Source organism: Falco peregrinus, chromosome 5 (assembly GCF_023634155.1).
Source record: "Falco peregrinus isolate bFalPer1 chromosome 5, bFalPer1.pri, whole genome shotgun sequence".
In the NCBI taxonomy this organism is placed as follows: domain Eukaryota; kingdom Metazoa; phylum Chordata; class Aves; order Falconiformes; family Falconidae; genus Falco; species Falco peregrinus.
In genome coordinates this window covers 37,355,789-37,382,350 of record NC_073725.1, presented here as the reverse complement: position 1 = coordinate 37,382,350, position 26,562 = coordinate 37,355,789, and the positions used below count along the sequence as shown (strand labels likewise).

The 26,562-nt window shown below is 40.9% G+C and overlaps 1 protein-coding gene across 2 annotated transcripts in view; it reads right to left on the bottom strand.

The window, feature by feature from the left end:
• SLC25A13 (solute carrier family 25 member 13) overlaps window positions 1-25,349 on the bottom strand; it is a 101,543-nt gene extending 76,194 nt beyond the window's left edge. Inside the window, exons 1-3 of one of the 2 annotated variants that reach the window (XM_055804707.1) lie at window positions 25,265-25,308; window positions 23,001-23,015; window positions 1,278-1,331 (exon numbers count right to left, since the gene is read on the bottom strand). In XM_055804707.1, coding sequence (XP_055660682.1) covers window positions 1,278-1,331; window positions 23,001-23,015; window positions 25,265-25,276 — 81 coding nt within the window. In that variant the 5' untranslated portion in view covers window positions 25,277-25,308. Of the gene's footprint in view, window positions 1-1,277; window positions 1,332-23,000; window positions 23,016-25,264 lie in introns of both variants that reach the window. The other variant, XM_055804708.1, reaches the window with a different exon arrangement.
• Window positions 25,350-26,562: the final 1,213 nt, after the last annotated feature.

The window sequence follows — 26,562 nt, the reverse complement described above, 5'->3', positions numbered from 1 at the left end:
CAAAACAGGTGAATACTCACAGGCAGATAGGAAACAATTTTGCCACTATTCTCAGCAAACCAACCAACTCCCCCCCCACACACACAACTGAGCATCACCTCCTACTGCAGAAGGGACCAGGCTTCTCTCCGCTATGTTTATTCCCTTCCTCAATGCTACCACCTTCTTGGGTCAATGGTCTACTCCCCATCTGCCTTTTCTGCTACCTTGCTCCTGCTCTTACAGCATTTACCCCTGAAAATCACATTATCCCATCTTTTTTCAAGAGCCTTTTTGCTCTCCTGACAGATACATGTTCCAGGACTTAATAAGTTAAATTCTGGCTTTCTCAACTGAAAATCTGATTTCAGAGCTATAAATACTGACAGTATATGATAAAACTATAAATACTGGCAACATACATAGTGACACCTACACATGTTGTTAATAATAGCTCACTAGGGACAATGGAAAACATGCCAAGAAGTGCACAGAGCGCGAGGCATGATGCTGGAGAGAGGGAACTAGGAAAGGTATGAGCTCTCTTAGGCATTCAACACCTTCATAAAAATAATTTGGATACAACAGCTCCCTGTAGCACTGTGGCACCTACCTCGTATATATATTCTCCAGACCCACTAATTTCTGTACTCTTTTTTTCCACACCAGATTACCAAACTAATACAGAAACTGTACTAATAAATCTTAGGAAGGTTAGGAATAGTTATTTAAATTTATGAAATGGGTCAAAGAAAGCCAATTTCCAGCAAAACACTAAAGCACACTTCTCTCAAGTATAGAAGCAAGTACACAAGTCATTTCTTTATTTGCATACTTCTACAGCAGGCCAGCACAGAAGGAATTTTAGTTAAATAATAAATACAGCCACCCCTTCAGAAGGTGATCTTACCAACACTTCTGCAAATTAAAGAAGTAAAAAAGCAAGGAAGGAGGGAAGGAGAAAGTTTCCCGAATGGTCTAACAGCAAGGTGTCTACATGAACATTTTACCATGTGCAGGAGCAATACTGAAACTCCCACCGCATTCTCCGAACAATGCAGGTTTTTTTCTAAGATAGTAATACTTCTTTCTGAGTCAATACAATAATCACTCAGGAGTGTATCTGACTTCTTGTTGAGCATTGTTCAATTCTGATAATGGTATTTAAATCTAACATGGTAATAATACAGTGAATGATTAATGGTTGGAAAAACTATCAAGAGTTGTATGCTGCAATAAAGGAGCAAAAGATATGAAAAATTTAAGCAGAAAGAGTAAAATATTTACTTTATACATACCTTCAAAAATATTGTTTTTAACTCAGCTGGATCAGCTCTCTTGGTTAGAGCCACCTACAAGTAAATAAAATTACATTAATATGCGTAATTTATACAAAAGATGTCAAAGTGTCATTTAAAAGGAAGCATTCAAGCAACAGAATGAGTGATGAAAACAAATGTTCACCTTAGATAAATTAGGTACTGCTTTAGCTGGCCATGCTTATTTTACTCACACTAAGTTATTCAACATTGTTGTTGTAAATGCTTCCCTTATGCAACCCTGCAATTCTTAAACAAGCACACATTAACAAGTTATAAAGACGTTCCAAGTATCAAATCTTTCCTACATACCTCTCTGCTGGGATTCAGCATTATACCATCTTTACCATATACATTTTTATACTTCCAGCATCTTTCCTCTACGAATTTCAGAGTACCATACGCAGCCCCCGACTGACAGATGGCAAGAATAAAACACTCAGACTTACAAACTTGTCCAAGAAAGCAACTCTGTAACAGACTGAATTCCAATGTAATTATTTGGTTTATTGGTACTTCTACTTCCAGCATTTTAAACTATTTAAACTTATAGCGTAGACCTTTTTGATGAGGAAAATTCAGAAAGCACAGTATCTAGATTTTTCTGCAGATCATAAAACTAGCCAGTTCCAACTAAATCCTGTTACATTTAGCACAAAAAACTCAAAATTAATTAAAATATTTTTTCCCAAAATACTGAATTAAAAAATATTCTATATCCACTACGGAGTAAGCCCATCAATATTTTCCTTGTTGACAGATTGTGCCATCCATTTGCTGCTTTTGGCAGTAATTGGATTCATCCGCTCAAGTCTGTGCCTGCTATATAGTTTCCCATTCCTTCTTCAGGATACTTTGTAAAATGTGCTTGCCAACATAATAACCATTATCTGAGAAGTCAATTAATCACATCAATCTATTTCTAATAAAATAAGAACATTACTTTGCCCGCAAACCTGGATTTTTAAAAAGCTTGCGAAAACGTCTCTGTAACGGGGAATAAACAGCCAAAGGGCAAGATGTAAAATCTCACCTAAGAATTGAACATCAGAAACATTATCAATAAAACATGACTACCTACTTTCTTGACTCTCCAGCGCAACGGCAGGCTGTAAAGGCAAATGTCACTGCTAGTACATTTCTAGTAGCACCCTAAACTACTGCAGAAAATGGTAGGAGTCTGTAAGTCTGTACCACAGTATTATAACCTCATGTACATTTAATGAAGAATCTTCAGTAAGTTTTTCCTTACCCTAAAATGGGTCATTTAAAAACTAAACAAAAAAAAACCAACCAAAAACCACAACAAAGAACACCCTCCAAAAAAAAATCTAGAGTATTTTAAGAAATCTGTAGGAATAAGGTTTCTTGTAAAATTTTAGAAGTTTTGTTTGTTTGTTTTTTATAAGGGAAAAACCACACCTGAAGTTATGCTAGGATTCAACTGACACAGTCCCACAGCTGGAGTCCCAATACTGTGTTTGCACAGAAATCTGTGTGGAGGCAGTTGCAAAAAAACGAAGTGTAATCGTGAAGCTGGGAATCTTCATAGAAAATGTGTATTTTTCTAAAGTACAAGCTATTCTAAACGTAAACATTGTGTAGTAAGCAGAGATTTAATCTAACCCCATTTGTAAAAATCTGGTTACCCTAGAGCAATTGGGAACTACTTTGTGAAAAGAAAAAAACCCAACATTTGTATATTGCTGCAATCCAGTATCTTGCCACTATACAGGCAAACAAAAGACACTTCAAACACCTATAGCCATTAAAAACAAATCACTGTCAAACTTCATCTGCATTGAAGTTTAAATTTTTCACTGTCCCAGAAATCTAAGCCTAAAGAAACCAGGGATGAAAGGGTACACGCTGATAGTTGAACTTACACTCACTTTCCTTTGGTTTCACTGACATTAACAATCTTGAGAAACTTGGGAGCTAAAACATGCTTTCAGCCCAGCTACCACTTTTCAGCCCCCTTTGATTAGAGGGGCAATTCTACTGGGTTTTTTACAGCAAGTTTCTTTCAAACGATATGCTGAAAGACAGGGCTGAAGTCGGTCAGGTCAATGAATGCAGAGGCACTGCAGACCAGCAACCCAAGCCATGGCTGCAGACCACAGCTTCCCTCCATTCCCCACAATCTACTTCCATATTCTTCCATTTCCTGGGAAACAGGAGAGGAAAGGGATGGTTAGCAGCACTGCATTATTTGGTTTGCCCACATCATTTACCAATCTCCATTTTGAAAGGTCTATTTGATCCCAGTTAAGGAACAGACCCTCTATTACTCTATGTTACAGCTTCAGGAGGACCAACGCTAATGCAGCAATACCAGTGCTAAGAGCAGAAGTATTTAATGCAGCCTTTCATCCATCCCCAGCTGTGGGCAAAGCTGGAGCTGCACACCCAGAAGAACTGATCCCTATGACAGGCATTACTAGCAGATTCCCCTTCTGGAAAATGTCAAAATATCGCTCTCAATACCATTCTGAAAATTGCTGTCAGTTACATTAGCAGTTGAAGGTGGGCTAAGTACCCTGATGCCCACAAGACTGCAAGCCAACAGGTAACATGCCTCATGAAAAGTCACCCACAGACACAAGCTGCTTCTTCAGTCAACTCAGATGATACTTATTGACCTTCATATAAGTGGGCTTAGGTGATGTGTTTTGTTACTGGAAAGACTTCTCCATTTTACTTTACCTTCTCTCCATAAAGACAAAAAACAGCCTGAGATAAAACCAGCATGATATCTCTCTAGTTGCATGACGAGGCATTTGATAAAGCAGATCCAAGGGAAATAATGTTTGTTACTGCTCTTTACAAAGAGGTGCTATGTAACAAATACTGACACTTGAAAAAAAACCCAGTAATTTTTATTAAGTAAGATTCAGTGAAGAAAGCTCTCCAACAAACAACATTTATTTTTAAAAAACAGGAGACAACAGGGAGTACAGAAACTAAGGTGCAGGATTATAACAAAGTCAGGACATACTACAGAAAAGACAGGGATAACATACAGAAAACATCAGCAGAGATTTTCATTCTTAAAGTGGATGTAAGTTTTAGCCAACATACTATGCGTACATGTGCGTTACAATGTATATGAAGAACCAGCCAGCACAGGCAATATAAGAATTGAATTTAAAAATGCCATATCCCTCCCATTAGCAATGACATTAAGCAAAGGGAGACAGACGGTGCACAGAAAAAGGGAAAGCTCTGTAAGTGACAGACAGTAACACACAGGTTGATTTGCACACTGAAGCTGTTCATATCCTTAGATTCCCTTGCTCTCTTGATGTTAATTTCAGCCCATTTTTCTCCAGTGGAGCTATTTTCTCCTTGTTGACCTATGCTCAATTTACAACGGCAGGCATTTTCAGTCTCACTTCCACCCTCAACAACACATGCAAACAGACTCTTCCCAGACAAATTTAACTGCACAACTGCAAGAAAATAGAATCCTGTGGGAATCAAAGAAAATTGTAGTACATTTCCAATCAACTCTATTAGTATTTTTGTCATACACAAGGCAGAACAAACAGGTTGCCAGATGGTATATAATATCAGAAGACACAAAAGGACTAATAAAGCAGTGAGTGTGCTCCACCCAATAAAGAGAAAAACAACATGGGTGGGCAAGAGAGAAGAGCAGTAGGAAAATCAGAATTAACGCCAAAATAGCATTATTCTAATGGCAAATATAAAACGTCTGACTTTCTCACCTTTATGGTTAAGATCGCTTTAGTACTAGAAAGGTGATGGGGATCCAGGAATACTTAGGAATTGCTATAATATTCCAGAAGTCTAATGGGACAACAGTAAGTCCTAACTCAAGGTAAAGAGATAAACATCTCTTACCTTGTTTCTTCTTCTTTGTTTAACCTGAATAGTGCTCAAGTGCGAAGGAGAAAGTTGATGGAGGTAAAGATGTACCCCTCCACCTCATTATCTTTAAAAACTCTTGACACCGATCAGGTAAGGTGCTGGAGAGCAGCCCTTCTCCAAGCAGAGAACTGAAGCTGTGGCAGGGCTACCTCTCTGCTAGGCTCTGGTGAGCTCAGTCTGTTTAGTTCTAGAGGACACAATCTATAGGCATATACAGAGAGATATTTGATGTAAGGCCTAACAAGTGATCACAAGCTCTAGTAGCTTCACGTTGAAACTAATACTGTTTGTTCTTCCATTCCTAAACACAACTAAAGAATGCAATGTATTTGACACCACAAAAAGACCTCAAATCAAGATTGAAATCTCCTGTCTTCTAGAGGTATTCTTGAGTTTCATCACAAGTTATTGAGTCCACCTGTAAGACTCAAACACATGTGGCCCAGTTTATGTAAGCGGTCCATTGTAATATTTCCTTCTGGCTAAAAGTATGTGCAACTCAAAAGGAGATCACACCAGGGTCTGACCTTACATTCTTGTTTAAATGAGTGACTGGAGTATCAAAAAACAGTTAAAGTGCAGTTACTGGCCAAGTTTGAATCAGACCAGTAATTTATTAATACTGTGTAAGTATTTGCTAAAACAACACTCCAGTTTCTATTTTAATACAACTAACCTGCTTATTTAGGTGAGAATCACCCTTCTCACACATTTACATTAATACTACCACATACACATACCATTTTTCTAACCTAGCAACTCCCCTTGGTCACCTTCCATCATCACACACAGCATCCTAAGTTACAAGTGTTTTGCAGCAACATCTGTCCAGGGCACTGTCTCCTGTTTCAGCTGCCCCAATAACCATTTTTCATTAGCCCAACATGCTTCAGCATATTCTGACCTCAGTAAAAGCACTGCCATTCCTTCTGTGCGACAGAATCCAAGTAAAAGAACTTGACTGTGATCTGCAATGGATAGCAAACTACACAGACCTCAGCATCACAGGGAAGTTTGCAAGCAAGATGTGGACCAGCTCACCAAGAAGGGAAGCAGATAACTGCAAGGATTGCTGGCACAGAATGCAGATCAAAAAGATCTTCTCGCTAGACCTTCTTAATGGTAAGTTGAGTATTTCTCCTCGAAAAATATAATCAGATGGCATTTGCCATACCTACCTAAAGGCTTAGGGTAAGAAGCACTGTAACAGAAGCTGATAACTACTAAGCAGGTACATTCAGTCTGACCAGTCTGACTTGAGACAAAAACATTTATTTTCTAAAAACAGTTCTCATCCTCCAGGTTGAACATTACAATTACATTTTGCAAAAATGTAATCCTACACTAAGCAGCAGTTACTGCGTTCCTTTGTCCAGTAACACCTAGCTAAGCTAAGAAAAAGAAATGTTATTAACACTAATCAACAAAGTCTTCTCAGATCCTACAGGCTGATTCAGTGTGCAGAAATACAGAATAAACACTACCAAAACTGGACCCTTGTGCTGAGTCTACTCCACACAATAGTGAAGCAGAACAAAGTCTCCTAGCTAACAGAGGCAGAAAATCTCAAGCAGAACTATTCGCATCCATCTTCCCTCTGTCACAATTATAAATCTCCAGGCAATTCCAGTCCGTCTTCTGCATCATGGTAAGTGAAAGGTTCACTTCCCCCAAGTGCATCAAAGCTAGACCTACTTTATTGGGCAATTACCTGCTAGCTTTGATCCTACTTTCAAAGTCCCAAAGCAAATGCAGCTGGCTTATTCCTAAGATAGTTCTCACACACAATATTCCCAATAAACCATAGTATTTTTGCAAGCAAATTGATCGGAGACCAACACACAGTTATCAATTACATACATACAGGAAAACGCTTGTCCATTTTGTCCAATGCTTCGAAGTAGGTTACAGAAACCAAGGTAAAAGCAGTATATTTCTTAAGGAAAACCACTACAAGAATTTCCAAGAACGGCTAATTAATGCTATGTAAAAATACATTTAGACTGTGTACTTCTAAAAATTTCCTACTTAAAGACCTGGAAAACAGAAGGACCATAAAACTAGCCCAATACCAAGGTAAAAACAGCTAGGCATTGTCATTGCTCAGCAAAACTGTTTAATAAAAGGAAAAAGCATCACACTGTGACCAATAATATCCATTCCAAACTTTAAGCACAAATCAGAAGATGCAGTTAGGAACTAACTGGACTATTAGTTTGTAGTCTGCCTCAGGATGAGGACAAGGATGCAATTGCTGTCACTCCTACAACAAAACATGATGCACTACACTACAGCAAGAAGCTGAACCTGAAAACCAACTCTTTGTGAAAACCAGAAACTTCTCTTCCACTTTTCTTTCATGTTGCTAACAGAAAAAGCTCAGCTCTCCCATCATTTTCTATACCTATCATAAAGTGCTACAGTCATCTGACTGCATCAGTCCATCTTCTTCCTCAAAAGTAGTATTCCCTGTTGTCTCACAGCTCCTCTACAACACATTTTTACTCAGATGATCTTCAGGACTGTGATTCAAAGATACACAAACAAGCTACTTTGCTATGGCCATTATGTAATATTAACATATCCCAATGTATCTCAGCAAACTAGAGCTCACCACTCACTTGAAGAAATGCAATAATTATACATAAGATATATTAGGGGGTTTTCAATTAAAAAGTTTATTTCCACATGAGCTACTAAAGAGAACAGTCAAATGACTTTTCCATCAACTCTTGGGTATTTTTCAAAAATACCCCCCTCTTGCTCACCATAGATGGTTGGGATGATAAGATGCTAACACTGTTACTCTGCTCTCCCTTTTGCTTCCTTACACTTTTCAGAACTGGAGGCATACCTAAGCATCACCAAGGTCAACCTGCTAAGACATACTTCTTTCCTACCTCAGCTCAGTTTACAGACTTCTTTTCATTGTCCTAGGGCTTGCTCTGTTACTACAGTGCTACTGTATAACCACTGCATTGATCATCAGCTCAAAACAACTGTCTCCAGTCCATCTTCCAAAAGCAGTCACCCCAGTGCTACTACTAGAGCTCAACTTCAGGCTTGCATCTGACAGGAAAACAGTCATCTCTCCCAAAAAAGCAAAGGATAGGAAAATTCTCCAGGGCAACTCCCAAGATCAAAAGTAGCTCCTGGAGGAAGCTGAAGATTAGATACCTGTTACCATTTAAAAACTGTCAGGGAGAAGCGGCAGACTATCAGGGCAGCATGAATTTTATTTGGCATCCAATGTTATTAGCATAAAACATGTATTTGGACCAGAATTAAGCAATGCGTAAGCCACAATTAAGACAGAAGGCCATTTAACACCATGGTTTGCTTCAGGAAGCATCATTTCACAGCTGTGCAGAGCCCCAGTGAGCTCTGGGAGAGGCATCACTGAATGGAACACACAAGCCACCAACGTGCCTCTCCAAGGTTCCCACACTCGTGGTGCTCAAGGTTCCAAACAGCTCACACAGCTCAATGGAGACAATCACTCCCAGTTTCACTTGGATCCCAGCTCCAGCCCCCAACACCCAAACACTCACTCTGCCTTTGGCATGGCACAAAGTAGCTTTTGCAGCCTGAATGATCAGGTGTTCTACCAACACGAGTCACAATCAAAAAATTCAAAACAATAGGTAGATAAAACAATATAAACAGATATAGCTGCACTACCAAGGAACTTCTTGAGAGTCCTGCACTGCACCTGCTGCCTTGCAGTGCACACAGCGATCTAGAAAGTGTCCCATGCTTTATCTGGCACCTTCACAATTTACAGAATGAAGACAGAAAACAATGGCAGGAATAGACAACCTGAACAGTGTTACAAAAGGTTTCTCTGTGATTTTCTCTCCTGGATGTCAATGCAATGGAAGTTACACTGTGAAACAGGTTCCAGCAGCAAGTGAGCAGGATCGTTTGCAGTGATAAATAAAAACCTGCTGCCCTTAGAAGAAAGCAAACCTGGAACACAGCCACACACAAGCATCATAACAGAATGGTCTGCTCTTAGAAAACTACTAATTCTGTGATAAGGGGAAAAAAATTATACGGATGTGCCATCAGTGCCCATAAACTTGTGGAAAGGTCTGTCTCAAGTTGTTGCTAGAGTAACTGTTGTTATTTGCAACTTCACGCTTGTGAATGAGCAAGTAAAAGAAACGTGCTGGAGAAAAGTTCCTATACATTGTATGTCTTGACTAATAATTGTGTGACAGGAATTATGTAGGAATAACTGACAGGTACATGTATTTTGTTTCAGTGTTGTGTTTTGTTCTTTGAACACAGAAGTTCACTTTTCAAGATCCTATTTATAATCAAATCCATCTATTCAACTCTATTCAAAATGCTACACCTCAGCAGCTCAGAGAACTGGGAAGGGTGTGGGAGTGGGCATGAATCCCTGTGTGTGCATGGATCCAATTCTACAACCTTAAAAAGAACAAAAGACAACTGCACAATGGAAACAGCATCTCACACACAAAGCAAACTTACTAAAGGCTACGTTATGATAAGACTCAAAGAAAAGCTTAAGTCCTGCAGTCAGGAGCCCTTCCTCATAGCTAACAAAAATAACAGCAGCATTCCAACACATACTTGGACAAATAATGACACTGTATTACTTGAAACAATAATAAGAAAAAAGGGTTCTTCCTTTCTTTTTTGTCTGTACAGCACTCAGCACAGCAGAATACTGGGTCACGGGGAACATGCCAATGCTCTGTGAAAGCTGAGTCACAGTAACTACCCACCTTTCCTCAGTAAACATGCTAGTCGACCTCTGACTACAGAAAACCTGGATTTTCAAATAAGTTTGTCTCTCTCCCTTAAAGATTTTCATCTGTCATCTCAAAATACATATGCCAAAATATGAGTTTGCAAACACGCTCTCTTTTGCCTGCAAGCAACAGTATCACCATTTGTCCAATTCCCATCATACGGGTTTTAGTTCTAAATTATTAGAACATCTCCCTGAAGACAGGGCAATTACAAAGCAAAGGCACCTTCTTTTACAATTCTTATCTTCAGTATTAATAAACAAATGCTTGGTGCTTAAATATTAGCAGGTTACACAGTTGTCACAAGCTACTGTAGGCAGGTGACCTTCATTCTTGCTACGGACCTGAATGGGAAGTTGAAGCTATCAAAAAGGGAACTTGGAAATAATCTGCAGTTTCGCATGGGAATATAAAATAATCCAAAGACGACCTAAATCATTTACGTAAGGCAGTGACTCTAACACTAAAGGTTTACCTGCCAGTGACTAGCTGCAACTCAATCAAATTATTAAAGACTTCACAGTAACCCTCCATAATTTATGAAAGTTGTAAGATACCTGACAACAATAACTAAAAACTTCTCATCTCCTTAAGAAACTGCAGAAACATTTCCAGCATTTTAATACATTTTAATTATAAAGTATTCTGATTTTAGCTTGAATGATTTTGGCTTGTCATCTGTGAGTCTATTTTATCACATATATTTGCATAAAGCAACAACTGTTTCATTAAAACATTAAATTTACTTCTGCTGCACTGCCCTCAGAATATTTTTGTGAGATCATTTGGTTGCAGTGGAAATTATGATGTTGTCAAACTAAGCATTTTGATTTAAGGACAGGAATCTAAAAAAACAATCCTAAAATTACCTTCAGGCATGTATGTATGTACTTACACACAGAAATAGATTTTTTTATTGATTTTTTTTTTGATTTTTTTTTTTTGCCAGAAAAGAGAGTTCCATTTTCTTTGGGAGCACTGCAGTTAAACTAAAATCTAAACATACCAGATTAACCAAACACAGAGCAGAGTTTAAGACACTAGAGAAATTTTAGCACTATTCTTTCAATGTCTCATTAACCAGGAGTTCTTTCATTTCATGCCTTGGACACTTGGGTTTATGTCAGAACCCTGACAGCACCAAATGAATTCAGAGCAATGTCTGCCATCCCATAGTAAGCTACTGGTTATCAGCAGACAACGCAGTTCACTTTTTGTCATCAACTGTCAAAAACACAGTTAAATTCCAAAACCTTCTTTCTGACCAGTTGATCCAGCCCTTTACATACAAAAAATTAATCCTTTGCCTCATGAAAATACTGGGTAATCAATCAGCAGTTACTCCTTGCAGCTTTCACAACCTGTCCAGACCAGGAAGTCTTCAAACAGTGAACAGAAAAGCCAGGAGACCTCACATTAGTTTTCATTACATATCCCTTTGTTGAATCAAACTGTGGGCCACACACAACATGAAGTACCCCCAGAGGCTTTCAAAGCCACAAATGAATTGTGGATACGTATTCTGTATAAAACTTTCTAAAAACACTGAAGGAAAACAGCGTATTTGACAGTCCTTTTGTGCATACTTTGCAAAGGTCTTTCCATCATTTTCAAAAGCTCAGTGCCCTCTTTCCCTCCTCCTCTCCCGGCTCATTCACAAGAAAAAGGGGCAAAGTTGGTTTACTAGCCTTAACTTGTCAATGACACGAAGAATAAGGAACTATTAACTGATACTTTAATTATACAGTATTTGGGTTGAATGTTTACACACTTGAGAATTAAGTATTCTGGTTTGGGCTATTCTCGTAACTGACATACTGTATCTATAGGTTACATGGAACACCAAAAGTAAATTGCAAGATGTTTACAGTCACTATCATTTTCTTTACTGCGAGAAGAAAAGAGAAGCACAAAACTTTTGTAGTACAATGTTCACAATGCACAACACACTGAACCCACTGCTTCACACCAGTCGGTCTTGAAAGAAAAGATGCAGACCAAGTAACTAACTGATTTGGGCATGTGAACAGAGTAAAAGCAATTGTTGAAAGTTTGTTGTTGCCATGTTTTTCTTCCTTTTGAACAGCATCAACATGGGACTAATTCATGATCTTTACAAAGTAGTTTCCAGTTAGACTGACACACAATGGCAAGCAGCGCTAGACAGGTGAAATGACAGGAAGGAGGAAGGCTGACTTGATGTCAGTGACAAAAACTATTTTAATGGAAATGTGAAATTATTCAAAAATTTCTTCCCCGAAACACGTGAAGATTTCTCTAGTCAGATTCAGACTGCACAATGGGCTGAGAGTAGGCACCTGCCAGACACAGTATTTTTACATACCATGTTTTTTCTAATGGCTTTTCATATTCGGTGCCTCACTTAAAGTTGTTTCTTCTGCCAAAGATCTGTTAAATCAGTGATGTTCATCAAACAGTGGTTGTCAAACATGATAAAACCCTACAATAATAACATACGTGACCAAGAGGTTTTAGTAGCCAAGGATTCAGGGAAGAGCAGAAATAGGTCGTATTTCCAAGGAACAGAAAGATGACAACAGTAACGAACAGCCTGCTGTTCAGTCATACTAATTTTCAGACCTCTTCTATCCTAAAATCAGACCTGTGTTATCAGGTCACGTGATGGATAGATGTGACAGGGAAGTCACATAATAAAAGGATAGATAATAATGCTTGACTGCACTTGCAGAACATACCTTTCAACTAAGTCCTTTAAGTAGGGAGCCTCCCGCTCTGGTACTGATACAGGACAACATCCTAGTCTCTCCCCAGCACTGTAACATCACATATCAAACCAGAAACTCAACTAAGAAGCTGTAGTGGTCACGTGGTGTAAAAGAACTGCAGAAAAAATGCAAAGCAACACCACAAACACGTAAAAGTAGGAACCATCAAGGCAGGAGATCTCATTTCTCAATGTAGGAAACCATGTGTGCACACGTTTGAACGCAGACCTCTAAACCAGAGTTGCGTGCACAGACATAGAATCTTTGTGTCATGATCCTGCCGACAGCCTTTTATGTTTTGGAGATGTTACCTGCATTTTGATTAACACTTATCAGTCTTTGATGAAAGATGTAGTCAGATGCTGCTCAAGCTACTCCAACACTGAATAATTAGCTCTAATTTATTTCTTAAAAACTATTCTAATTTACTGCTTTACTTAGATGAAATGGTACCTTTGCTAACTTCCCAGAATGAAATGTCCATTGACTGAGACAAAACCCCAAAACCCTGAGTAAGTGATGGCTTTATTGGCTGAGAGAGTTCAGGGAAGTTGGGATAGGAAACAGCAACTTAAATATAAAGACAATTAGAATTTCTTCCTCCTACTGGCAGGATGGCTGGCATTTGGCTCGGGATCACCCTTGTGAAAGCATCTTACCCTGTTGACTAAGTGCACTTTTAGGCAGTATGCAAACTCTATCAAGAGTAAGGTAGAAAAATGTGTACCCTTCTATGACTCCATATTCTGAAATCTACAGAGACTTTTCCCATCACACAAGGTCAGAAAGAAAAACAAATAATAGAGAGTGCTAGTTGTTGTTCTCTCCCCATCTCCTTGCAAACCCAGCACTAAAAAAAGACTCCAACCTGCCAAGGAACTTTCTTTGAACCTTCCATTTCCTGATAAATTTAAACTTATCTGCTCAGACAGAAATGAAGGTCAGCTCCAGGAAAGAACATTTTTAAATCTTCAGTGAATAAAGAGCAGGTAGTATTCATCTACAGAAACTGAAATATGTGAAAAGATAAATACAAAATTGTGCATGAAGCTGAAAAAGATCTGTGGTCAATTGCATTTTACAAAACAATCTGAATTCCGGTAAATCAATTCCAATTACAAAGGAAGTACCAACAAGATTACAGTGTCACAAATAGAGAGTGGGAAAGAATAAACTCCATTGGGGAAATAATAAATGGAATTCAAATAAATCAAATCACTGGTTTCGCCCTTTTCCTAAAGTCTTCAGTTTTAGAAAAATTTGTTCAACTATATCAGAAATGTTCAGACTTCAATCCCCTATGCTTCCCCTCTCCCTGTGCAGTTCCACAACTGCACAGAAATGTCACATTTTAAATTTGCTCAACTGCTGTTTAGCTCAACAGCCAAGGTTTTAATACTCCATAATACTAATTACGTAAAGGCATCTGAAGGAGTAGGGGGAAAAAAGTCTGCTTCTACCTATTTGTAATGTTGGCTAATAATTATGGTCATCTAGCTACACAACACCTCCTGTATTCTGTCTTTGGAATTAAGGTTGCTCTTTGCAATTCTTCAATTGCCCTAATCATCAAGGACACAAAAATCATAGTTGTAAAAAGCGCATCTATTATTCTCCTGGTAGGTCCCCATAATTGCAAAAAACAGCCTTTAAAAGCCTTGAAATTTTTATACTGATGAGAATTCTTTAAAAAACTAGACTTTAAGAGTTTGAGGGTACATTATCTTCACATGGGATTGAATTATGTTGGGACCTGAAGATTGGAAAAAAATTATAAAGACTACATGTTAATATCCTTCAAGTAAAACTATTCTCTTAATATTTGTTTTGAACGAAAGACATAATCAAGTTCCAGCTACATAATTTGTGTCTAATCCCCATATAACTTAATGACAGTTCTACAGGTAACTACAACTCTAAGATTATCATTGCCGGCTTATGAAAACTTAAGACCTTAGCAGGTAAATTTACTTCTATATTCTGGCAGCTTTTAGAAAGTAACGTACACTGGTCAAATGACATTTAATGGGCTTTAAAAAGGTCAGTTTCTAAAAGACTCTTCTTCAATTTACAACATATCATTAACCATCTGCCTCCCTGATCAGTCTGTTTTGTTGTCAGACACTCCTGTCCCAGATAACTGAGAGAGGTGCTGGAGCAGTACCTTCTTTATCTGCTTTCTGTGAAGCACTGCACTTCACAAAACAGGTTATCCTACATGTCTGAATAAAGACACATGTCCATGCATTTCTTTCCACATTACATCAGATTTATCTAGCAGTATGCGATAAGATGCAGTGTTAACATCTTTTTTCACTATTTGCACCTATTTTTAATCAAAGAGAGATAGTAGTAATTCAAGCAGCACTAATATGGCTGAGAAGTCCTCACCTGTTACAAGGACAGTTTGTGGAGCAAGAATTCACATTTCAGGAGTGGTTATCTGTCCTATCCATTGCAATCACAGCCACCTAAAATATTAACAGTAAGAATGCCAAAATTCTTAAAGGAGACTAAGGAGACAAGACAGGCTCATATGACAATTTGCAACATCTACTGAGAAAAAGAGGCTATTTGGACACTAGCTTACAGACAGCTCAGGTGAGAACCAAAACTGTCACCTTCTCAGCTTCCACAGCAAACACTGTGTATTTCTATGCCCTACCTAAAATGAAATGATGCTCTTGCTGATCCTCAAAAAAACCTACATTTAAATTCAGTAAACTCAAGCGATGGTGCTTCAGAAGCAACACAAACTGTCAGGCATAAGAAAGCCTGCTGTGGGGACAAAAACACTCTCTATTGCATAGACAGGAGACACTGAAAGTAAGGAAAATGTATCACTTAATAATGGAAACATATTTTAGAATAACTAAAGCAATCACAAGTTGCAGTAGCACTATTTATTACAATAAGTTCAGATTGTGTAAGTTTTCCCAATATGATACCTGTGTTAAAAAAAACCACAAACCCACCACCACAATGATGACCCCCATAAAAGGTCCCAGGTGCCTGTTCCCAGAGGGATATCAACCTCCCTCCGGCTCTGGTCCAAAGCCTTTGAGATTGGGTCTCATGCTGAAGGGATGAACAAAGCACCAACATTATTTATGCTAACATGGGCTGGCTGGCAGGGAGCAAGACTGAGGCGATGTGGAGATCAGACTGATAAAGGCAAAAGTAACTTAAAACACAAAAGCATGAAATCTCTTATGGCTAGCTTTTTAATTTTGTCCTTTATACATTTTAATATGGAGAACTCATAAATTGCCATAGTGCTTAACAATTCAAAAAACACTAGTTAAGAAAAAAACGTAAGGATTACTGCATCACATGCAAGGTTCCATCATCTTCACCACCAAGGTCGCTCCCCTTTACTCTCCCACATTTCTAAAGGGAGAAAAAAGCCTCAGAGCTAGGATTTCACCACCTGCCTGACTCCTACCAGCGCTGACTGCAGTCATCTTCTCTGTGTGGTGCTGAGCTAGAACTGATCAGCACTGTCAGAAAAACGTGTAAGTTCCAGCTAGGCTAATCAAGGCAAATACAACCATATACTTGCCTAGAACAAGAGGCAGTTATTCCTTCTACTGCAAAAATCAGTTCATGTTCAAATACATAAATAAGCCAATCAGAGACACAACTTTTAAAAAACAAAACCAAAACCAACAGAACAATAAACCATTTGCAAGGACAGTCCGATTTTTTTCCTCCTGCTTCCATGGGAAATTCACATCCAAGTTTTCCTTTTAAAAATGCTCCTATCAGTCCAGTTACTAGGCTATATACAGAAAATGGACAAAACACTTTCAAAAATGGTGACAAAGTTCTCTTGGTGTTTCAGTACCATTTTTTACATTCCCGCTTCTGAATATTTAAACTGGCTGCTGCCCCACGGCATTTAAATAACCAGTGGGTACATTAGTTGACCAATTAGTTCTAGAACAATCTCACAGTTTTGCCTATGCAAAACTTGCAGTTACACCCCCATGGCTACATTCTTGTACCATGCTTCTTACATTTAGGGAAAAAGCCCTAGCACCTCTATAGTTATCCCTTTGTGAGCCAAGCATGCAGGGTTGTCAATGAACAAACCACCTGATCCACACAAAACTGCATAGACCTAATTTTTGTGAAAAACAATTCCTTCTCATTTCTCTGCTGAGCAGTAGAAAACGCTAAAATATCTACAAATGCAAGGCAGTAAAGCCCTATGGTTGCCATATAAAACAACGCCTCGCAGGTTTCCAGCTTAAGGTATTTCTGTGCTGAATGCTACATTAGAGCATGCCACCCGCATAATGCTTTATGCTGCTTTGCTGTGAAACGTATTAGGGAACTGATCTGATTTAAAGGAAAATAAAACAATTTATATAGATTTATTTAAAAAGAAACCGTGCTACTTTTTGCCAAGTCCGTTACCCACTCTAATTCAGCCCAGCACCGTTACATTACCCTCCTAGTATTGCTACTGAAAGTTTAGTATTATCCAAGTTGAATCACAGCTTCATGGCTACCACTGGCTTTTAACCAGGTGGTTCAGGAAACAAACAGGTACCCCTCCATGCCAACCGAACCAACAGGACAGCTACTGTGAGTTCAACCCTATCATCAGAGCAGAGACACAGCCAGCCTGGTATCAGGAAGGCAGAACAGGCACAGAATCAGTCCCAGAGAGCTGGTTGGTCCAGCCTAGCCTATGACTCTAAAAAAGAACCAGTAACCTCCTAAAACTATAAAAGTAGTGATGACAGTAAGATTTTTAAACTGTTTTTAAAAGGTTTGGCTGTCTGGGCACAAGTCTGCCAATCTCAATGTGCTCTCTACAAATAAAACGTGTTTGTGCATTTGCAAACTCCACTTTGCTCGGCCTCTGAGGGTCAGACCCATTAGCACGCTCCACTACCTCAGTCACAGCATGATGCAAAAAACCAATCTGCCCATGAGCAGAAAGGCACATGCAATTTAAGATTTTCAGGATTCCAGAAGATCCATAAAGGTGCACATCTAGAACCACCACAGCCATGGCTGAGTATATACAGACATATCAGACATGCCGACCAGGTGTTCCCAGTCCAGCCCAGCAATCATGCATGCAACAAATCTAATGTGCATTGGCTGAACAGGAGTAAGCATCAAGCACAGGAACCCTCCAAAACTGTAGCAGGTGAGGGTATGATTCATGCAAAATGTATAAGTGCTGCTGGCAACAGAGAATCCAAATCTCCCCTGTCCCAGCAGGGTGCCCTAGTTGCCAGCAACTGAACCCTGTTCTGGCCCACACCTCTGTCCCCACAGTCCTTGTGATGCTAATTACACAGCATCCCTGCCTGAAACAGAGATGCAAGCCTTGCTGTTTGAACATCCTCCTAGGACATCCCTATCCTTTCACTTCCCACTGGCTGACCTAGATGCTCCCTAGTCAGCAAGCTGGCTGTTGTGGTACCTGTTTCTGAACAGCTCAGACACGTTTCCTAATTCTACTTCCACAGCCAAGTGGATAAAAGTTAGGCATGGAGATCTTAATCAAGAGAAAACCAAAAAGTCAACTTAGCCTCAATTCCAGGCTCTGGTTTTCACATGGCCAAGAGTAAGCCAGGGAGTAAGACAGATCTTCAGGGAGACCCAAAGAGTGACCTTACTGGTCAGCACAGAAACAGTCCTTGCAGGCTGCCAAGGCGTGCAAGACATCAGAAGCATATGAATCCAGCAGCTGAGATTAGGGGCCTCACAAGTATCCAACAAGAGGAATTCGATCATGCTTGCAACTAGTTCTATTTCTTCTCTAAATGTATGTAGTTTGATGCACTTGCGTTTGCTTCTCCACTGTCTCTCAAGTGTTTCTTTTTTTCCCTCTTCAGAGAAAAAGAAAAATGCCAACAACCCACTCCTTCTAAGCAATTTCATCCTTTAACACACTGGATTTTCTGCAGGCCAAGTAACAGTTTTGGTTAAGAATACAATTGCAATTGCACGTTTCTAAGGTATTGTAAATAGCATGAAATTATTTTAAAATGTTATGAAAAATGCATTTGCAGTGTTCCTTTAAGTTTTAACAAAGCTTTGGTTAAAATTGCTTTATTCCAAAGCAATCAAATATAAGAGTATTTTTATAAGGACCTCTTTATCTCCCTGCAAATGACTGAGATACAGATACTTTCCAGAAAGGGAATGCACCAGAAAATATGTAACCTTTCGTTTTATTAGCCATAGTTATCTAGCACCATAAAACATCAGCTGCTGTTTCTGAAGACTGTATTGTAGCTAAAGCAAACCGGCATGATTAGCAGAGCCACAAGCAGTGCCCAGAGGCCTTATGCAAGTTTAGATTTGGTGCCATACAAATGTAACGTACAGGCTCTATTCAGTATGGTGAAGCCATTCTATAGCCAAAGCAGCAGCAATTCCACAGATGAAAAGCAAAAATTAAGCTAAAATTAAGCAGCATATTCATGCCATCTTCCAGGAAATACGGTATCACATACCTCCTTGTCATACTCCTTGGACAACATAGATAAATAAAATAGATATTGGCCTAAACAAGCTGGTCAGAAGACACATTGTTATCATTCAGGGCTATAAGCTTGTCTAGGTTACAGGATCAGGAGAAGCACCTTTAACATATTGTTTGAAACACACTTGGAAGAGCTTCTCTAACCTCCTGGGACACAAAGCTGCATAGAAAAAGGAATAAATTTCTTGATGTGGTAAGATAACTTCAAATACTTTTCAATGCATGTTACAACAACACAACAGACAAGACACACATAATGATGTACACATAACTGTTGGGTCGAGCAACACTCTCCAAGAGCTATCCATTAAGTGAGATTACCCTGCTATTCCTCTTACAGGGACACCATAATGGAAAAGAGCAAGTTCAAAAAACTTGTTAAAACCACTGGCAGTTGCAACATGCAATCCCATTAATACCTCTCCACTGTATTAAAGACATAAATCAACCTCTTTCACCACCTCCTCCCACTACCACCTTGCTCTGATAAAGAAAAGGGGCAGGGGGTGGGTAGAGAAACAGTAGTACAAAGGAACAGGTAAGTCAATTGAGACAAAAACCCCAGTGTAATAAAGCTCCTTTTCAGGGTAACTTGGCCTTCACTGCAGAAGAGAGCTGTGTGTAATTTTTCCACAAAAGAGTTGCTCCACAAGTGCTTTTCCTGGGATTTTTCTTGCCAGTGGGCCCCGTAACCTGCTGTGCACCTTGTGGAACTGAGACTCAAACAGTCCTCCTAAGAGTAAATGTTATAAGCAAAGACTTATGCAGTAAAAGAAACCAAATGAAAATAAACACACAAACAATAGCAGAGAGGACAGGGAAGGAGCATAAAGGATTTGCTTTCTCCTTCATTTCAGCTGCAGTCATCATACATGCTACTTTGTACTTAGAAACAGTTTGAAGTTCTCAGCACTCATACAAATTCAGCGTCCCTTCATCAGGCAAATTCTGGTCTCTTAAGTCAAGATGCAGCCATAAGTCATAAGCAGCATAAATACTTGTTTTTTTCTGAAGGGGGAAGCGGAAGGAAGAGTCTTATGATACATAAGGTGTTTTAAGAATTTACACACTTACACACAGTTCCAAAATGTAACTACCTATCAGCAAGCACCGCTGGATCTGTACAGACTAGTAAAGGTCCTTCTACACAGATCTTACATTGTGTTATCACATCCAAAAAAAATCAGCATGGTGCCACTAAGTGTGATGACACTATAAAGTTTACAGTACACAAACTCTGTGATGGATCAGGGAAAGAGAGACTGCTTTCTCCTTACTCACCAACCACTTTACCCCCACAATGTTGGTCTCACCGAGTGGCTGGAGCCTGTCCGTAAGGGACTCCACTCCTTTCATGGACACAGTAGCCATCATGATGCTAGGATCCCTCACCTGTTCCCTTCTGAGGACTCAATGAACCCACATGCAACGCAATGCAATTCTTCTCTTCCATTTGGCTGGAGGAAGAATGGCATTGAGGGCAGGAAGAATGAATTCAGTCTGTTCCCAGGCACACCCCACCCTACTGCTACCGTAGGGGAGAAGAAGCTGAACAGAGAGGCATGACGGAGCTGTGTGATGCACAAAGGGACACAATGGTGTGCATGACAGCAAAATATTTGATGTGGCATGGTTGCACCAGCATCTAATAGTTGTGGTACTGTTTGGAATCAGTATTCCAAATTTAGAATTGCATTGCCATGGTGTTTGTATTTCAACCATTGCTTATCCAAACCTCATTAATTCACACTGCCCAGTGCAGGCACTGGACCATTTCTGCACTCAAAAAGGCCCATAGAGCCAGGGCAGCAGCATTAATCCTTCACAGAACTCCAATTAATTCAGTCAAGGTGATGCATCTTGCAGGACCAGGATGTTCAGTGGAAAATGTCTGACTATATTAACACCAAGACATACAAGGCGCCTGTGATGGGAACTGATTATTTTTGATATGACAAGGTTTAGGATTTTAAAGGTAAATACAGCAGTAACTGGAAAGAACATGTAACTCCACTGATACAGCTTCCATAGTAAACAGTTCCAGAAAAAGACAAGTGGAAAGAGAATTTTAAAATTGTTAAATATACAAAAACTGCACAACAAATTTTCTTTAGTTTGCATTACAAACATCTCAAATATTCTCTTGTAAGTAAAGTCAGCAACAAATCTCTGTGTTACCTTATTGCTATATTTCTGACAGGCACTTGTTCTTCAAAAGACTTACGCATGCACTTAAAATTAAGCATGCAGGTAGTCCTACCAGCTACTGATGTAAGGTTCATGCCTTCACTGGAACAGTCATTTCACAATGAGCCCTTTTAGCATGTGATATTTGTGTTCACTTCGTTTGTAAGACAATGATTTTAAAATAACTTACACATTCTGGGTAATAGAGGCAACCAGTATGTGCTCAATTGATTAAAGTTCACACATGTACAAAAAAAAACAATTAGGATCAGAGAGATATTCCACAGTATTTAATAAACAACTCCTATATCAGTACTATGCAGTTCAATGCAAGTATCAAAATTTATTCACATGCTATCTATAGCAGAGGTGGAGTTTAATGGTGTACAAGTGCTTCCATGATAAGCCCACTGTTTTTACAGTTTTTAAGTTTTAAATTACCTATCAAAATTACTCAAGTTTAGAATTTTCATTAATGCAATTTTTAACTGTTTTGAATGTAGCTTAGTGGTCATGAAACACTAAGTTTAAAAATATTATATATATTAGCTCCTATTACAAATACCAGTTTCTGACCTTAAATTGAACAAAGTAGCAGAGTGGTGAAGGCAAAATCAGCTATGGAAATAGGTCTCATTGAGAAGTACTTTAGAACTTCCCACTGAAAATAAGTTTATATTTTACCAAGTAGTAGGACCTTAAGAAGATAGCAAGTCACACTTTGCACATGCATGAGACAACAGCTACGCCTAGAATTGCGTAGCAGTATGAGGACCAAGGGTAGCTTACAGTCACTCAACAGGCCCAGTTAATTTTGCTGCAAAATACACACTGCATGAATGGCAAGGGGCATTAGCTAGACTAGGTAATTTTTCTTTAGAGTATCTAGCTAAAGGGCAGAAAAAACATTCTGATTGCATTGTTAAACACTCAAAATGAAGAAATAAAGCATGACGCTATATAAAACATCATTATTGCTCTGTACATGCACTACCATAAAGACTTTCCACATAGCCAGTTTTCCACGCCATTCATAAAAAAAGCCAGTACCTATGATGGTAATTTAGTTACCAATGGGGTAAAAATCGACTGGAACATCTCACCTGCAGTTTTTACTGGCAATTTGTGCAAATACAATTTGCAATGCAGTTTTCACAAAACACTCTCAGAAAGTGTTTTCAAAGATTAAGAAAAGACAGTGATGTACAATATACATTGTTTAAAACATTGTATAAATTGCAAGACACTGAGTAACATACAAGAAGGAAAATTAAATGGCACTGTAATGGACATTAAAGATTCCATGCATAAAAGCTTTGCCTATTTCTTGATACCTGAGTGCTTAACTATGCAGCCTTAACAGTATTCTGTTTGGGTTTTCCTTTTGACAGACTGAATTCCTAGAGTCTGCTTAAAATGTCAACATTTGAAATCTTGCAAGCAAAGAACAATTACATTCAATCCCAAAGACTTGTATGCCTAAAAGGGTATAATTAAAAAATTAAAGGAAGCGGTCATGCAGGATACTGGCAAGGAAAAGGTACCAAAGGGATTTTAGAAAAATCATTTGACTCACCAGTCCATTGTTTGGCTGAGGTGAAAAAGGCAAACATTACTGAGATGCATCAGTGAGGAAGTCAGAACACAAGTCAAGGCCCATGCCTGTAAGCACATGTGAATAACTTCAGGCCCAGAAGCTCTTTTACGTGGCAAAGTTATTCATATGTGTGCTTGCAGAACATGAGCTCAGACATTACCGTTAAAAAGTACAAAACGCTACTTACATTTTGTCACTGACTTCAATAAAAATAGAAATTCACCCATATTTAACAGCAATTATTTCACCTCAAGAAGATAAAAATCCTTTTAAGTCTCACAAGATAACTTAATAATTAACCTGTTCTAGCTGTTTCCAGTTCTACTTCTTGGGGTTTTTTTTAAACACAAATCTCTCAAAACACATTCAAGCCTGCAACCAGAAGCCTTCCTCAGAAGCTACAGGAGGGCTGTAAACCCTGCAGCACAAAGTGCTGTATCTGTCTTGCAATGCACCAAGGATGCTTATGACACTGGTGACAAGCCATTATTCTTTTTATCAGGTATCTCTCTGCCAAGCCTGACGTAATTGGAAACTTACGATATTCAATTCAGTTTGTCTTTAAGTGTTGAGTCTTTCCAACATATGCTTGTATAGATTTTGGTGACCTGAACTGTGCAATAAACCAAGCCACAAGAAAAAGCACACCACACAGATGTGTAGCATGGAGCGCACAGGTCTACCTGAGTAGAGAAACATTAACTACATATACAACATTTTTAAAGTATATGGATTCAAATGGATTGCAGATTAAGAACTGCTGCTTGGAGAGGAAAAGATAAGTTCATAAATTCAGGGAATGAAAGACTTTTAAGTCTTTTAAGACCAACAGTTCAGTAAAATGAAGCTGATATGCTGGGTGTATGGGCCAGTGGGCAATCAAAAAAAAAAAATAGAGCTAGACAGGACAGCTAAGATTTATAAATAAGAAACATTTGGGGATGAATGTCTCATATACCCTAGCAAATAAGAATCACACATTACCCAATCCATTAAAACAGCATGCAACACAGATAACCCAAGTTCTTTCTGAGGAAGGTGCTGACAGGCACAGCTCTATCACGGCCTCACTGCAATAAAGGAGTGCACAACTCGGCCAGACCGAGCACGTGCTGCTTTGCGTTGCTTGGGGAAGTTTAGTTTTCTGATGTTTTCTTGATGTAACTTTCATCACTGACTTCAACAAAAGCTGGATGTGGTCCAATATTTTTTAAAAGTCTCAAAAAAGAAACCTAATGAAAGCCTAGGAGTAAGTTTTGAAACACCAACACTACATGTAATTTTAACTGCCACTGGAATTAGCATACCTACTTTTTATATCGCTTTGATCCAGCTAATGGGTAATACTATTTTTTTTCTGGGATGGAAGTGTGTTATGAAACAATTGATGAAAATATTTCAATTTAGTATCTTTCTGAAGCAGCAGCAAAGCCTCACTAACAGGTATCAATCTGACAGGAGAGCACCAAGAAGTGAAACCGGTTGGAAACTATAATCAAATATGAAAACAGAAGGTAAAAACAGGTATATGGAGAAAATGGGAAACAAAGCAAAAAGGGATTATCACGCCAAGGCCTGTAAGCGGGGCAGGGCCAGCACCAGCGCCCGCCCCGGGCACGGCGAGCCCCGCCAGGCCCTGACCCGCCAGCCCCGGGCACACACAGCGTGTACGTACTCTCTTCATACACCGACGTGCCGTGTAAGCACGAGTGCGGCAGGGCGCTCTCCGGGGCACAGCTGGGCCTAACGGCGCCGTGCGGGTACCGGCGGGGCAGCAAGCGGGCCGGCCCGGTGAGGCCGCACCACCGCGGGCACGGCGGGACCCGCCGCCCCTGCCCTCCCCGGCGGCGGGAGGCGGCCGTGCAGATGGTGCATCACGAGCAGCGCGCAGGCCCGCTCCCCGCGGCTGGCAGGTGGGGAGCCCCGCCGCGCCGGCTCTGTACCCGCCGGCACCCAACCCTGACGGCCGGGGCCGGGGGGAGGCCGCCCCCGCCGCGGGCGCTCGCAGCCCAGCAGCCCAGCCCCCCTCCTCTCCCCTGGGGCCGGCGGCGAGGGGCCGCGGAGCCGCGAGGAGGAGGAGAAGACGCCACCCGCCGAGTTTCGCCAAGGACAGGCCCGAGGTCAAACCCGGCAGCCGCCCGCCTCCCGCCGCGGCCCCTTCCCCGCCGCCAACGGCCGCGCTAGTGCGCGTCGGGAGCCCGCCGCCCGCGCCGCCTCCCCGCCCGCCGCCGGCGGTGACTTACCTTGGCAGCCATGCTGTGCCCGGCGCGGCCACCCCCTTCCCGTCCCTTCCCTTCCTCCCCTCCCCTCCCCTCCCTTCCGACCGCGGCAGGCAGCTTCCCCGCCTGCGCACCAGCCCGCCAGCGCCGGCCGTCACCGCTCTCCCAGGCACGGACGGGGCGCTCGGCGCCGCCAGCCCATTGGCTGCACCCCGCCCGGCCCGGCTGCAGCGCGCCTGATCGCCCGGCCCGGCCGCGCCGAGGGTTGCGGGGTTCGCGCTGGCCGAGCCGGGCCGAGCCGAGCCAAGCCGGCGGGCGATGCGTCCTCTGGCACCGGCCGGCCGCGGGCGTTTGGGGCGGCCACTGCCTCACCCCTGTGAGGGGAACCCCGTTTACCTCAGGTTTTCTCCGTTTACGGCTGCTGGCCTGGCAGCCTCCGAGCCGCCTCAACGGGGCTCCGAGCTCGGAGGGGCCCCATGGCCCCTCCAGCCGCTGGAGAGAGGCCTGAGTGACCGTGTCTCCAGCGAGTGTCTCGTACCATTAACCCGAGGAAATGCCTGCGGCGTGCTCGTAGGACGCCAGGGCAAGCTGTGGAGAGATGCCACACACCTTCACAGCAGCCATGCTGGTGTGCCTCAGCAAACCCTGCTCTCCTGCCTAGAGCTGTTTTCTTCCCCATGAGTCACGCTGCTGTTTGAGGGATGCTTCATCCCGTTGCTGTATCCCAAGGCTTCGTTCTGGGATGTCCCAAGAACGAGCCATGCTTCCAACCAAATTTTTTAATGCCGTTTCAGTTTGTAAGTCGGCATGAACGTGACATGTCAGCAGCCCCGCTAGAGCGCACGGCTGTACCCAGGATGACCACAGGCATGGCACGCTGCGCCTCACAGACAGTTTGCAGACTGTCTACAGACAGCCTGTCTGGGCATGTTTGGCAGCAAACCATTTGGCATGCAGGCCTGCGGCTGTGACCAGGGCAAGCACCAGCCCTTCGATGCCTGTTCTGGCTGGCCTGGGGGCTTCTGGCTCCTGGTGGGATTCTAGGTGGGCCTGAGGCTGGTAGTGCAGGCAGGGAACTTGGCACATGCCTGTAACAAAAGGTTGCTTATCAGAGTAGCTCGGGGGTGAGGTTTTTGTGTTTATAATGGGCTATAAAGTTAGTCATAGCTTTGAGGAGGATCTTCCAGCACTTCCCCTAAAGTGAGTTTCATGAAGATACTGAAAAGGCAAAGGATTGCAAAGACAGATATATTACAATATAAACAGAACAATTAACTCTTTAATTGTTTTTAATTGTCTTAGAGGGAGACAGTAGAGAAATG